The 16048-nt window shown below is 34.5% G+C and overlaps 1 protein-coding gene across 1 annotated transcript in view; it reads left to right on the top strand.

The window, feature by feature from the left end:
• The window catches only part of LOC150107565 (PITH domain-containing protein CG6153), a 109173-nt gene that overhangs the window by 32511 nt on the left and 60614 nt on the right, over positions 1 to 16048 (top strand). The window contains exon 3 of the mRNA XM_090391388.1: positions 2610 to 2687. Coding sequence (XP_090247514.1) covers positions 2610 to 2687 — 78 coding nt within the window. The remainder of the gene's footprint in view (positions 1 to 2609; positions 2688 to 16048) is intronic.

Raw genomic sequence — 16048 nt, 5'->3', positions numbered from 1 at the left:
TCTACAGCTGCAATCACCTCTTGATTGGAAGAAAATCGCTGACTAGTGATGAAGAGTTTTAGTTTTGGGAAGAGATAGAAGTCAGAGGGAGCCAAATCTGGGGAATAGGGTGAATGTTCCAACAATTCATAGTGCAGATCCCTTAAGTTTCCCATTGCCAAAACACCTTTGTGGGCAGGTGCATTGTCCTGATGAAAGATGATTTTTTTCTTCTGCAAACCAGGTCTTTATTCATGAATTTTTTTGTCTAGTCTGGTTAAAAGATCAGAATAATATTCCCCAGTTATTGTTTTACCCTTTTCAAGATAATTAATAAACAAAATACCTTTAGCATCCCAAAACACCGATGCCATAACCTTTCCTGCTGATGGAACTGACTTTGTCTTCTTTGGCACTCAACAACCAGCTTCTGTCCACTGTTTTGACGCTGTTTGGATTCTGGTGTGTAATGGTGAATCCAAGTCTCATCCATAATAATAAATCGACGCACAATGAGTTTTATTCTTGTTAAAACGCTCCAAGCACTGTTCAGAGATTTTCATGCGAGTGCATTTTTGATCTGCTGTGAGCAAGCGCAGCACCCATCTTGTGCAAAGCTTTTTCATTTGCAATTGAAAAATTTTGAAATGCCTATAGCCATCCTCAGCAATTTCACACACTTTGACTCACCGGTCATCCAATACCATATTATGCACTGATCAATGATTTCTGGTGGTGTTACACTTTTTGGATGTCCTTCATGTGGATCATCTTCAAAGCTGGTTCAGCCACGTTTAAACTCGGCAGCCCATTTCTTAAATTTCGAAAATGAAGGAGAAGAGTGTCCCCAGTTATGCAGTTATAAAATTCTTTTACAAAGAATTTTATAACTGCATGATGCTCAATTTTATCCATTTCAAGGGATACAGATAATTTTGTTTCAGACAGCTGTATAAAACAAACTACTTGATAGAATGACTTGCAATTTCACATGGATGCTTATGACAAATGTACGAACTTAATTTATCCATTGTTATTATGTTATCCATTGTATACACAGACCACCCTCGTATGTTGACCAGAAACCAAAACTTAGCCAACATATCTATCAAGTTTTGGTCAGCATATATACAACCCTACAACAGTGCACATCCTCATATTGCTTACAGTACCAAATTACAATTAACACTAATCTCTGCAAACAAATAATAATGAGAATCACATCAGTTAATTGCTACTTAAAAGAAGTAACTTCATTTAAAAAAAAAAAAAAGACAACAGGAGAACAATGTTGTTTTAAAGCTTCTGGCTAAATACAGTACCATAGGTCAACCAGTGATTGAATATGGTAATATAAAGTATCAAGACTAAATGCAAGTTTTAATAATCAGATATCAAAAATTGGCATTTTTTTGATTGATTGGCTGATATAATTATTTATTTTTTACTATAGGAGGTGAGGCTAGGTGAGTTAATTAGTTTTAGAGATCATGTAGTGTAAAATAGCATGGGGCTAGTTGCTTTAATGTTGTGTGTGTGTATTCCTATGATAATCCTAATGTAAAGCTTGAAACTTGGAATTTGAATGTTTTTTTATCTCAAATTGTAGTTAAGTTCATAAATTAGTATAATGAATGCTGTTAAGTTTCACTAAATCTAAAGTTCAGTAACGATTGTTTATAAGAAATAATAATGGAAATAAAGTAATAATGTGAAGCTAGTTATAAACATAAAATTGAAGTTTGTAGTGATACCATGTTATCCATTGTATACATATGAAGTGTTCTGACAAATGAAATGAGGAGCAATCTAGAAAATTTGTACAGATTTCTAAAAATATAAATGGTGAAGTGATTCTGTGGTGGATTTAAAACTAAGCTTTAGTGTTATAACATTCTGATTTAAAAAAAAAAAATGAAAATGTTATGAATTCAAGTAAACAAATGTTAGTTTTGTTGGCTCAAACAAATGGAACCTTCAAAAGATGAAATTACTTTATTAGGAAAAAAAATCTCAGCATGACTCATCCCAGCATTTTCAAATAAGCAGCAAGGCCAGATTTTTAATAGGATGCATTGGGTACACTAGCTGAGTCTCTTAGTGGGTTTTGACAATGCCCTTTAGTTGGAAAGACATGGATTCAAATCCTGTTGAGGACATGAAGAATCTTTATCTGGACTTTTCAGTTAAAGGTGAGTTAGCCAGTTTCATTTGGAGGTAATAGTTTTTCCTCCTCGATGCTTGAGCTTTTCATCCTCCAACTAAGCAAACCAATCAGGAAAACGCACGCAATTTACACACAAGAACATATATTTAGGCATATGATTAGCCACGTTATTCTATAAGTATGGTTATGAAAGCCAGTCTAGGCAGGTTGTGGACATTAAGGTCTTATATTGCATATTGTTATAATCATCATCAATATATTAGGTGCTAGCTAGCAGTCATACACCAATTTGGAACTTTAAAAAGCTTAAATCCAGCATCAGTAAGCTGCACAAAATGTTTCATTCCAGATGATTCAGTGTCTAATAAAATACTTTTGATTATTAATGAGGTATACCACTATTTAACTGATAGCATTGATTAGGAATATATTTCTTATGGGAATAATTTTGATATTTCTTTAGTTTCACAGGAAATGTAAAGCTGAAAGGAATAATCATTGTAGGTGGAGAAGATAAATCTCATCCTTCAAGAATGAGACTGTAAGATATGTTTTTTTAATGAATAATTTTAGTTTTCTCTTGATAATTTTAACCATCTTAAATATTATTAGGAAATCTTGAAATGACTGTTCAAGTAGCCTGCTTGTCTGCCTCCAAAATGTGTGTCCATAACACAAATGGTGGCCTCTAAAACTGAAGAATTAAAATCAGTTTCTTCACATTTTTTTTGTTAATTTGGGCTTTTAAAACCAACTACCAAAAAAAAATCCTGGTGAAAGCTTCTTGAGTATATTGCTATTCTAAAATAAAAATTAACTAAAGTGAATCCACTTATCTGCTATTCCTGTAATCTCTAGGAGTTCAATGATGTGAGAGTTAGCTGTCTTGTAATTATTCTGAATATCATAACTATTTTCTAGTATATGCCTTCAAGGCATTTCCTACCAGATACTATGATAGTTCAGTGAAATTATTAGTTCATTACTTTCCAGACTTTTTGGACTCTCATTTATGCTTACTCTTGGTCTCTCATTTATATTTACAATAATTGCTCCATGTGTCCATGACTAATGCTCCATGCATTTTCTCAGCCAGTGTCCCATGTTTGTTTGGATTCTTCTTGGGATTGATAGCAGCATAAGCCTCAGTCATTCTCTCTCTAAGAGGATAAAAATTTCTGATTTTTATTGCATACATCTGTTCATGAAGCCCCAAAATGCAAAGTCCAGCAGGTTAAGGCCAGATGATCGTTGTGCTCACTTCTCAGATCCTCTCTTTACAATCCATCGATGAGGAAACTTGTCATCAAGCCAATGATGCACTCTAGTTGTGTAATGTGGAGGAGCTCCATCTTGCATGAACCATTTGGATCATTCCTCAATTAAATCAAGTTCTGGTACTGTTTCGTCACCCAACATTTTCAGGCTTATTTTTTTTTTTTTTGCCATCCACTGTTTTTTTTTAAAGAAGAACAGTCCCATGACTTGTCTCATACAACATAACCATTAATCTCTTGATTCCTTGCTACCAGTGAGAGTTTTCAGTCGACCAGTATCTGAAATTCTGTGTATTTACTTTCCACTTACATAAAAAACTTGTGCTTTGTCAGAGAACATTGCACCTTCTAAGAAATTCTCATCTGCTTCAATTTGGCACAGAAACCATTTGCACATTTCAAGTCAATCAGAATCATCTTCAGTTGGTTGATGTAGGATTTGAAGTCTGTAAGAATGAAAGTTTTTTTTTTTTTTAGAATGACCTGTTCCATGCTCTTGGGCATCCCAATTTCAGCATTGGTCTATTCTAATGAATTTCTGTCGGCTGGCAGGCAGACACTCCAATTTGAGTGCCTTCACTTACAGCAGCATGACCACATCGAGGCTTGTCGGTGATAGATCCTGTCTCTTTAAATTTCTTCATCAGTTTCCAACTGCACTGTATGCTATTGGGCATCCTTTCAGGATGACTGACATTAAACTTGTTTCCCCCCCACCCCACTTCCCTCTTGGACAATTTCTGATGGCCATTAAGGACTGTCTCCACTCTTTCATCCAGTGTTAATGCCATTTATCACCTGTAAAGAAAAACATATTTGTACATATAATTCCTGATTTTTTGGACACCCTGTAGTTTCCCCACAGTAGTTTTCTTAAAATTAGTCTTTTAATTATGGCCAGTGATTTGGGCATTTCTTACTTTGCTGTTCTTTTTTAAGAACTGCAGTTGACTCTCACTATAGCAAATGCCACTAACAAAACTCACTCACTCTAACAAACTCTGAAAAGTCCCAAAGATATAGAGTGCTGTTCTAAAAGAAATTCATTATAGCAAGCTTTTCACCATTGCAGACTGTTTGCTATATCAAGAGTCCTCTGTAAAAATGTAGATAAAGGAAATAGAATGTGACTTATTGTAAATATTTTTCTGATTTATTTAAAAACTTTCATGGCTTACACATGTAACAAAAAATATGTAGAATTTTCTCATTGTGTAGGGTTCTATGGAGAAAGGACATATTAGAATCACTATTTTCTGGCATTAAACCACTCACAAAAGAGTCGAAGAATTATATTTTAATTCGACTAGTTTCATGAAAAAACTTTGTTTCACTTCATCAGGAAATAGCACAAATAAATTAAACTACAAGCGAAGTAAATATCAGTTAACATTTCTAGTGAAGAATATTTGAAAACGTTTAAACAATGGAAAGCATGCATTCACTTTTATGCTGCCTGCTGATTCGAGTTGCTGTATACTGCTGGTAGATACAAGTGTGTTGTGATGGATTAAGGAAGACTAGATTTGATGTAAAATCATCCTTTGTTTTTTGTTACACTGTAGAGCATGGGTGTCCAACCTTATGGCTTGCCTGGGCCACATTGAGTAAAGAGGAATTGTCTTGTGCCACATATAAAATGTAGAATATAGTTATGTATATAAGTAACAAAACTTCCTTTATTTTTTTAAATTTTTTATTATCACATTAAAAAAAGAGGGCAGCATAAACACAAAACTAGTGAGATATTTGGCCTTGTTTACGTGAAACCAATGTATCAATGTTTGGTTTGATGGAAGTGGTTGCAATTCGTAGTGAGCTCTCAAGGTTGTTGTCAGAAATTTTTGATCTCACTTTACTCTTCATATGCTTCATTCTTGAAAATAATTTTTCACAAATGTATGTACTACCAAAAAGTGAATAAAGATAATGTGAATAAAACATGATTGTGAAGCGAAGGATATTTTTCTCAGAAAGATAGGTCTTATAAAAATCTAGCAAAAGAGATATGACCAAATTTTTCTTTGGGATGAATATCTGATTGTAACTCTATGCATTCCATTTGAAAATTTGAAAGTAATATATTTATGTTGACTGAAAATGGAGTCACAAATGTCAAAAAAAAATTGATAGTTTTTTCTGAAATCTTGAACCCTATTCTCATATTCCTGTATCAAAACAGAAAGATAGTCAGCATATTTTTTGCATCACATAATGATGTTAAAAGTTTAAGATCTTATGGGGTCGCATTACTAACAGTCCGGGACTGCAAATGGCCTGCAGGTTGGACACCCTGCTGTAGAGAATACTTCATCGTTTCAGTTTATTCTTTGAATGCTCTTGAGTAAAATCAATGTGGAGCATTTCAGTTTGTTGCTATTCTACTAGATGTTTTGTATCTGTGTATGTGCTACCAGCTCTGATTTGTGCTTTCTTTCATTCTCAACATCCTCGATGTGTTCCGATCAGCATATCTGCCCCAGATCTGCTAGTTTGTCATATGTAGTGTAGTCAGCAATTGCAACTGATCTTGTAGATACCTGGTTTTTTGAGTAGCAGGTGTGGTGGTTTAGGAGGTTTCAGATGATTGAAGATTTTATTGATTGGGAAGAAAGTGACTTTTAGATTTTTTTTGGCAAAACATCTTGTTATTTTATCCTTGATTTAGTGTATATATTTACGAGAATCACTGCTCCTTTATATTCTTGGTTTATTTGTTGTTTTTTGTTTATTTTGGAGGTTGAGATAGAATTTTTTTGATTAATGTTCTGTTGTAGCTATTTTTTTGGAAGGACAGAATTAAGATACTGTAGGTCATGGTTTTTTATCTATATCGTAGATGCCAAAAAAATCTAAAAGTTGCTTTCTTTTAGGACTACATAGGACATACTGGCAGATCTGGGGAGATATGGTGATTGGAATACATCAAGGACATTGAGAATGAAAGAAAGTACAAATCAAGGCTGACAGCACATACAACAGATTGAAATTATTATTATTATTACCTGACACCTCCAAAGACTCGTCAAGAGAAGGCACACTAATTATTCCTGATACCTCCAAGGAGTCCGAAGACTCATCGTGGGAGGACATCTACAATTCTCTCTACACCTAACCTCTACTACGAATCATCTCCATCAACGCCATCTACCGCCCACTTCCAACACCACCACAACTAGTAATTTTTGTCTGTAAATTGCGTGTGTTCTGAAGGGCCGATTTGTATGTATGCGGGATGAAAAACCCGAGTTTCCGGGAGAAAAAACCCTGCTACCTCCATATGAGATCGGCTAACTCACCTTCGATTGAAATCGACCAGATAAAGATTCCTCCCGTCGCGACGAGAATCGAACTTAGGCCTATTCCAATCGAAGGGCGCAATGTACCGTCGTTCTTCCAATTGCGCTACGGAGGCGCTTTAATCTACAACTCTTTGTCCTCGCTACTTAATCCACCAAATACACAGAGCTCCACTACTGTCTACACACACAGCAGCATCTACTGTCCTCCACCACTAGTATTCTGTAAATTGTGTGTGTTCCCATAACTGATTTGCCTGTATGCAGGATGAAAAACCTGAGGTTGGGAGAAAAAACCTTGCTACACCTCATATGACATATGCTCTACATTGGTTACCGCTTTAACTCAAGAGCATTCAAAGAATTCGATGAAATGATGAAGTATCCTCTACAGTGTAACAAAAAAAAAAAGCGGGGGGGTGATTTTACATTAAATCTGGTCTTCCTTAATCCATCATAACATACTTATATCTACCAGTAGTATACTGCAATCCATGAACCAGCTGCCAGAATAACAACAAATGCACACTTTCCATTGTTTAAATGTTTTCATGTATTCTTAACTGGAAATGTTAATTGTTATTAATTTGCTTGTGATTTTTAATTTATTTGTGCTATTTCCTGATGAAGTGAAACTGTTTTTTCATGAAACTAGTCAAATTAAAATATAATTCTTTTTGACTTTGTGAGTGATTTAATACTAGAAAATAGTGATTCTAATAGCCGGCTGATTGGCTGAGTAGTTAGCATATCCGCTCTCCAGCCAAAAAGCTATGGATTTGAATCCCGCCGTGGGCATGGATGTTTGTGATTGTCTGTGAAAATACTAGTGGTAGTGATGAGTGGTAGATGGTGTTGGTGTAGATGATGATGGTAATTGTGGTTCGTTGTAGTTGGTGGTAATTATTACGTGATTTACGTTGTAATTATTACGTGACACCTCCCACCTCGGAGGTGTCACGTAATAATAATATATAGAATTTTATTCAAAAAGTCCAGTATATTTCATCCAACTTTATACAGACATCAGGGAGAAGACCATTAACTACATTCAAAACATGAATGTAGTTAATGGTCAATTAACTACATTCATGTTTTTACTACGATGAGTCATAGTAAAACACTACGATGAGTCATAAAGCAAAACGCATACTAGCTCTTGTCTCAGTCACAGCTGAAGTATATGATTACAATATTAGAGTCCAAAGGAACAATTCTAAAAGTTGTGTAGATAAAAAAATAATTTAAAAAAAATTATGAACAATTAATAGTGATCACTTCCCAAAATATAGAGATTGGCATGCAGTCTGAGTGGTTGAGATGTGGGCAATTTTGAAGCATTTCACATATTTCAAGGAAAAGATGATCATATTTGAACTTGCTGGAATGAAGAAGTTTTATCTGGTTCCAAAGAACTCTGCCTGGTGTCAATAGAATGAGAAGCAAGCCCAGACTTGTTGGATTCCAAAACAGTAATATAGTTCTTTGTTGTTTTTTGATTCTAATCAAGGCTGAACTGTTAGTCTTTCTTTATTAGTCTAAGAAAGATGACACGAGTAAGGTGCTTGATAGACATTTGGTAAGGAAAGACATGGTGTATTCATGTTGGAGGTTTAATGGAATATTATCAGCACTGGGAAAGGATTAAAAACTATTTTAATACTTCCAATATTTCGTTTCCATCACAGAGACATCATCAGGGATTACAAAAAAACTTTTGTAACAACACACACACAAATATAATATAATACAATAGTGAGTGAAACTAAAGTCCTATCTAGGTTGTGTGCCCTCTATGGGCATTTGCAGGTGGGGGGCCTAGGATGTAAAGAGGGATCTCTGATAATTAATGTTTCCCAAATTTTGGGAAGTTTAATGCAACCAAATCGTATTTGTTTAAATTTGGTTGATTCCTGAGTGCAGATGCAGATTCAAAGAATAGTCTTTCTTTTTTGAATTTACTATGGTGGAGCATGGTGGTTTTTTCCCAGGAGATCCTCTGGGTAGTATTCAAAACATGGTCTGCAAGGCCAGATTGACCATAATCGTGATTGCAGATGTATGACTTGTGTTCTTCTAACCGGATTGTTGCTGATCTGCAACAACCCAGTAAACTGGTACAAGGTACTCTATGCACTCCAGGCACTGAGAGAGGAAGGAGCTGGTCTTTGGTGGAACGAATAAGGGTAGTAAGTTTACGGTGGGACTTAAAAGCTGTATGGAGGTTGTACTTTTTTAATGATCTGGCTATTTTTTCTGAAGTCCTTCTAAAGAGATGTTTGGGGAATGACTTTATTATTTTTTTAATTCTGTAGTCACTGTAGCCATTGGAAAGGAAGGTGTGTATGCGTTTGTGTTCATTTGAAAGGGCAGTTTCACTGGAACGAAGATTGTGGGCTCTATTGGTAAGAGTTTTAATAATGCCATATTGCTGAGAAGGGTGGTGGTGGGAGAGTTTGTGAATGTATCTGCTTGTATGAGTAGGTTTTCTATATACAGAGAAAGAAAGGCCTTCCTAATGGTAACCTTTCTTTCTCTGTATATAGAAACCAAACAGCTCCCTCCTCTCTGTGCCTGGAGTGTATAGAGTACCTTGTGCCTGTAAACTGGCTTACTTCGGACAGACAGGCAGATGCAGATTCAAAGACTATTCTTTGAATCTGCATCTGCACTCAGGAATCAACCGAATTTAAACAAATACGATTGCATTAAACTTCCCAAAATTTGGGAAGCATTAATTACCAGAGATCTCTCTTTACATCCTAGGCCACCTGCAAATGCCCATAGAGGGTGCACCACCTAGATAGGACTTTAGTTTCACTCACTATTGTATTATATTTGTGTGTGTGTGTGTGTGTGTGTGTGTGTGTGTGTTGTTACAAAAGTTTTTTTTGTAATCCATGATGATGTCTCTTTGACGGAGACGAAATATTGGGAATATTAAAATTATTTTTAATCCTTTCCCAGTGCTGATAATATTCCATTAATCCTCCAACATGAATTCTTCACAGCACTTAAGCCTCAACACACAGAACATGGTGTATTCTTTGCAAATGGTAAGAAGAAAGAAGTGTATAGATTGAATTTGCAAAGCATCCATGCTGTTTGTGTGAGGTTCCTTTAAGATAGGCATTAAAATTCTTTTCACATTGGATTGTAGTCTGGTAGAGAGATTATAATTATCATAATGTTTTTGAATGGTAGTTTTAATGTATCCATTAAATATCAGAGTGTCTTCTTATCCTATACCTTATTTAGAAATTATGGTAAATGGGGGAAATTTTTGATATTGGAGTAACACACACAGATGAAGCAAATAAATTACATTTTGAGATTGCCCAAACTCTATACAAAGCAAAACCACCTCCTTTAAATATACCCTTCTCAGAAGTACAAGCTGTTTGCTTCCTATGCCAGGACACTAATATTGTCATCACAAAGGCTTATATAGGTAGTACCAATGAGTATAATCTTAAAGTTAATATCTTATTGGGAGATAGGTCAGCGTACAGTGTGATCAGCAGAGATCAAAACATCACATTAATAAATGAAATAAATTATTAGACAATGTACAATCATGAGATGCCATTACTGTTGAGAGATTACAGATTCATCATGCCCATTTGTCTTGTTTCTATGGTCTTCCTAAAATTAGTAAAGATGGCAACTCAATAGTGGACTGGCTCTCCCATTTACTACCTTGCAAAATATCTCTCTCTCTCTCGTCATCTTCAGAATCTCACTGGCCACACTAGCTCTTATATTAAAAACAGTCTTGACTTGAAAGTATCTGTGTTTCAGTAAGGAAATACCTTGAGTAAACATATTACTTAAAATTATAATAACGAAATTAACTCACGTAAAATATTATTTATTAGTAGAATTTTTGCCTGAGTATCATAAGCATCTTTAGTACATGTAAAAAAGGCTAATTAAACAATAACTGACAACTCCAAGGGCACCACCTAAGTAGCTCATGTAAGATAACTAAAAAAAGGTCATTAAGTTTCCTGACTTTTTTAAAAAAAAAAACTGTGTGTGTGTGTGTGTGTGTGTGTGTGTGTACACACACAATTAAAAAGTTAGTATTTTTTAAAGCAGCTAATCTTTCCTATCTCCCACAAAGGGGATAGATGTGTAGACCATCGGATCTGTTTAAGTTGGGAGAGTGAAGTAAAGGTTCACATGTTTCTTTATAAAGCCGTTCCATGAGGAACCAACTTTTGTGAAAGACTCTTGTCTTGTTCCAATGAACTCTATCTAGTGTTGATGTCATGCTCTGCAAGTTGGGACTATTCAGGTTCAAAGTATTGAATATACGACTTGTGTTCCTCTATCTGAATAATAGCAGATCTTCCTGTTTGTCTGAAATAAGATAACCCACAAGAGCAAGGAATTTGGTAGACACCTTGATGACTTAAATGTGGAAGCTTGTCCTTTGGAGAAGTGAAAAAGGTGGCAATTGTTCTGATGGGTCGAAAGGCAACAAAAATATTTAGTGGTTTTAAAACTTTCACTATGCGTTCACTAATGCCTTGCACATAAGGGATAGGAATACGTGTTATTTCTTCTGTATTTGAAGAGGAAGTTATATCAAAACTACTTATAGCGCTTTTGATGAAAGAATTCTTATATCTATTAGATAGAAAAGAGGAAATAATATATTCAATTTAGAAATTATGGACTTTACAACCGTGTTATAAATAACTCTTTTAATATCCCGACTTTTCGATCTTCATATTAAGATCATCATCTGGAGCATATACAAATATACAGGACAAGCTAAGTTACATTACATACAGTAAGCTAAAAGAAACAATGAACTGATCACAAGTTATTCTACGGGCATGACCTCTAGCGAAAAAAAAAAATTATAAACTATATCAAGCTAAATTCTATTTATGATAACATGAATAAACATTCTTTCTTACAGATAGGTTTCTTTCAGTAACAACAATGTCCTATTTTTAGCATTCTTCTTCATGTAGCTTCCTCAGTAAGAGGGTGCAGCACCATGTCCTTCCAGTTCTCTCTGTTGGTGGCTTTCCTTTTTGTTTCTGCATAGCTATGTGATCCTGTCCATGATCTTATATATTCAAGCCATGTCCTTTGTTTTTTTGCCTCTTGATCTTTTTCCCATAATTTTTCCTTTTAAAACTGTTAGTATCCTCTGTCCTGCTGAACCTCTCAGTACATGTCCTGCCAATCTCATCTTTCTTCGTTTTTTTGCTTTTCGTTTTTTTGCCTCTTGATCTTTTTCCCATAATTTTTCCTTCTAAAACTGTTAGTATCCTCTATCCTGCTGAACCTCTCAGTACATGTGTTGCCAATTTTATCTTTCTCTGGATCATTTCCTGTAATAAAGATCTCTGTGTTCTCATTCTCTGTAGGACATCTGTATTTGTCACATGTTCTGTCCATGGAATTTTCAGAGCTCTCCTATAGCACCACATTTCAAAGGCCATTATCTGTTGCCTTACTCTCTTCTTGAATATCCAGGTCTCACTTCCATATGTGAAAATTGGCCACACTAATATTCTTATCATTCTTTTCTTTGTCTCGATACTCACAGAACTTCTGAGGAGATCTTTATTTTTCCAGAATGCATCTTTAGCTATGGCTGTTCTTATTTTTATTTCTTTATCTTGCTTTCCATCTGCAGTAAAGTAGGTGCCTAAATATTTGTATTCTGTTGTATGTTCAATTTTCATATTGTTTATGAATATTTCTGGCTCGGATCTGCTTTCTTTTGAGATTTTCATAAATTTTTTTTTTTTTTTTTGCATTAATATCTAATCCAAATTCTTTACCTTCTTCAATTAGTAGCTGCACTAATTTGATTAATTTGTTTCTATTTTCTGCTATTAGAATGGTATCATCAGCATATCTAAGATTGTTGTATTTTATACCATTGATACTAATTCCTGTTTTTTGTTTTTCAATCTTTTTCATCACTGTCTCACTATAGATATTAAATAGATTTGGTGAAAGGATACAACCTTGTCTAACTCCTCTTTTTATTTTCACTTCAGAATCTCAGAGTTAAACAGCTGCATTTTCTGTTTGGTGTAAATCATTTTTATAATCTTAAGTACATGATCTTCTATGTCTAATTTATCTAATATATTGAACATTTTATTATGTTTTACTTGGTCAAAAGCTTTCTGAAAGTCTATGAAGCATATGCAAATGTTCCTATTTCTTTCAAGTGATCTTTCTATTAGTATTTTTAGTTCCAGGATAGCATTAATGGTTCCCATTCCTCTTCTGAAGCCTTTCTGTTGTTCACTCAATTCACCGCTTATGGCTCTTTCAGTTTGTTTGTTAATGATGGTTAAAATAATTTTAGATGCATGGGATATTAGGCTCACAGTTCTATTCCTCACAATTTTGTACATTATGTTTCTTTGGAATTGGTATGCAGATAGATGTTGTAAAATCTTCAAGTAATTGTATTGTTTTATAGATGTCCTGAATGGATTCCACTAAATATTGTTATTATTGCCAGTCAAAGCTTTCAGCAGCTCAGCTGGAATATTATTTTCACTTCAGTTCTTTTCACTTTCACCCAGGGGATTTATTATTAAGAAGATTCTTAATTATGTTTTACTTCCTTTCTTGTGGGTAGAGTGGTAACTTAAGATGTTGTGAATCATCTAACATGTTACCATTATCATCATCATCATCATCATAGAGATCTGATAAGTACTCCACCCATCTTCCATTTATCTTTTCTTATCAATGAGTATGTTACCATCTTTTTCCTTGATGTTATTAGACTGTGTATGTTCTGTTTTTCCATTAAGTTCTTTCACTTTCAGGAATGCTTCTCTGGTTTTGTTCCTATTTTGTAATTCTTCCATCTCAGTACACTGCCTATTTATCCATTTTCTTTCAATCTTTTACATAACTGTTTGATTCTTTTATCCAAAGTTTTATATCTTAACCTTTCTTCTTCATTTGCTCCTCTTTTCCATGTTCTTTCATCAATAAAATTGATTACCTCTTGAGTTATCCATGGTTTTTTCTTTCTTCTTGTTTATTGATGTGGTTTTTAGCAGATGTTATGATAGCTGCTTGTAGTCATTCCACTGAGAGGGTTCATTTTCGTTTTCCAACTGTGCAGACAACAGTTCTGAAATATTTTCATTAATTGATTTTATTATCGGTTGTACCATTTGATTTTTATTTGCCTGAAAACAATAAAATTTTATTGTTTTTGGGCAAAGATGAATTTTCGCGCGAATATTCATCTTCATTAAGACCAGTCTATGATCAGATCCCCAGTCAGTACTTGGCATCACCTTTGAGTTCCGTATTACATTGAAGTAGTGTTTACTGACTACTAGTGTTTCCAAATTCCCAACATTTTGGAACCTTCGGGAATCGAGAACGGGAAATCATATTTCCCGAGAATTCCTGAAATCTTTTTTTATTTAATTTTCGTTGATCATCTGTAATAATGGCTATAACAGTAAATGTTAATAAACAGAAAAGCTGTAGAGAAGGTGGGGCAAATGGGTTCGTGGCCCCAGCACAGTCTTTCAGAGGTTTCGAGACACTCCTATATGTAAAAGGTCGAAGCAAAAAATTAGTAAATAAAATTTCCTAAATGGAGGTCGACCGGAATTTCATGACTCGTGCATCTCTTGCCCTAAGCTCTAAACAGAGGTCACTGCGGTATCATTTTAACTAGGTTTCTGTTATATTTCAGATTTTCTCAAAATATAAACAATGTAATTAATGCAAACTTTATTTAACCAAACCTTATAGTATACAGTGAGTTTTTACATATATCACACAATGCATTAACATTGTGTGATATATGTAATATACGTAAATTTAAAAATACTTCAAATAGTTGTCATTTTAAAATAAAACTTTAAGAAACATTGAACATTAATTGCCCGATCAGACACTCGTGATCTTCGCTTTGTAACAAATATACTTGATGTGGAAAAATTTCTTTCATTTTCTGTAGACGGTCAAATTGTTAAGAGTGCATCTAAAAGCATCTTCAAGTTGGGAGTGAGAGAATGCGTTGCTTCATATAGGCTCATTTTCTTCCTTAGAGAAGTAAATATTTTGTCTGCATGCATAGGGCTAGGCTTTGATGTCGAAATTGATATTGCTTTAGTCAATTCACTCTTCAGATCAGATTCTGATTTAATGTCAGAACTCTCTGTAAGGACATCCTTTATTTCTTTTATTGGAACTTCTTCTGCTGTAAATGTTTCTTTAAAAAGTCTTTCCATTAATGACTTTGCCAATCATGCAATTTCATCCTTACTTCACAAGGCAAAAAATTCATCCTCTTCCATCTCACATAAACAACTAACATTGCTTAAGTACTTTGTCAGAGACACAAGATCTCTATTTCTACGTTTAACCAATTCAAGTTTTATTTCCTTTAAAAGTATTTGGCTCATTGAAGAATTGTTTTTCTAATTTACTGAATAGGAACTTAAAAGTTCCTTCACTTGTGAGAATATTAGCTTCTCTATTGCTTAAGGCTTCAACTGCTAATATTACAGGTTGTAAGCAATTCAGCATACCTCTCAGTATTTCATAATATAATACTCTTCTTTCCATAAGTGATAGAGTTTCAGCTCTCGTAAAACAGTCTTAATCGGATTTACGATCTTTAAAAATCTCTCTATCATTCTCTCCAATGTGTTCCAGCGTGTTTTACAGTCCAAAATGACTTAGTTCCCTCATTTCACTCTTGTTTATTTCTTGCTGCAAAACAGAATTTTTTACTGGAGAATATTTAAATATTTTCATAATTCTTCTTTTGCTGCTAATTGCTGAAGATAGATCATCTTGCAAATCATACTGATCAGCTCGGGCCACACCATCTAACTCAGAATCACTGTTATCATCTTGATCGTATTCAGAATCTGTATTGAATTCACTATTGCTGCTACAAGTCACTGATGCTTCACCTTTCAACTTTTTAACATAAAATACTTTTGTTACAACTAGATGAAGCGCATGGTTGTAGCAGTACTGTTGAATAGTCGGTGATAATGTTCCAAATTTTTCCATAACAGCTGCACTGTCACTTGTAATTGCAACCGCATCACTTTCAAGTTTTAACTGAAAGTTTTCTAATCTTTAGGATAGCACTTTTTCCGCAGGACAGCCCATGTATTCTTATTAAACCCAGGTTCATAGAGGTCTCATTGCAGTATACGTGAACATTCATATATCTGCGATTCTTGCAAATGGTTTACTCGTCTATTGAAATGCACAGTTTTTTATTATCATATTTGAATACTTCCAATTTCTGGATGTACAGTTGTCTCACTTTACTATAACAATTA

Source organism: Typopeltis vanoorti, chromosome 4, assembly GCF_054136105.1.
Source record: "Typopeltis vanoorti isolate ZY-2024b chromosome 4, IOZ_Tvanoo_1.0, whole genome shotgun sequence".
Classification (NCBI taxonomy): domain Eukaryota; kingdom Metazoa; phylum Arthropoda; class Arachnida; order Uropygi; family Thelyphonidae; genus Typopeltis; species Typopeltis vanoorti.
The sequence above is the reverse complement of the archived record's forward strand: the minus strand, read 5'-3'. Positions and strand labels throughout refer to the sequence as shown.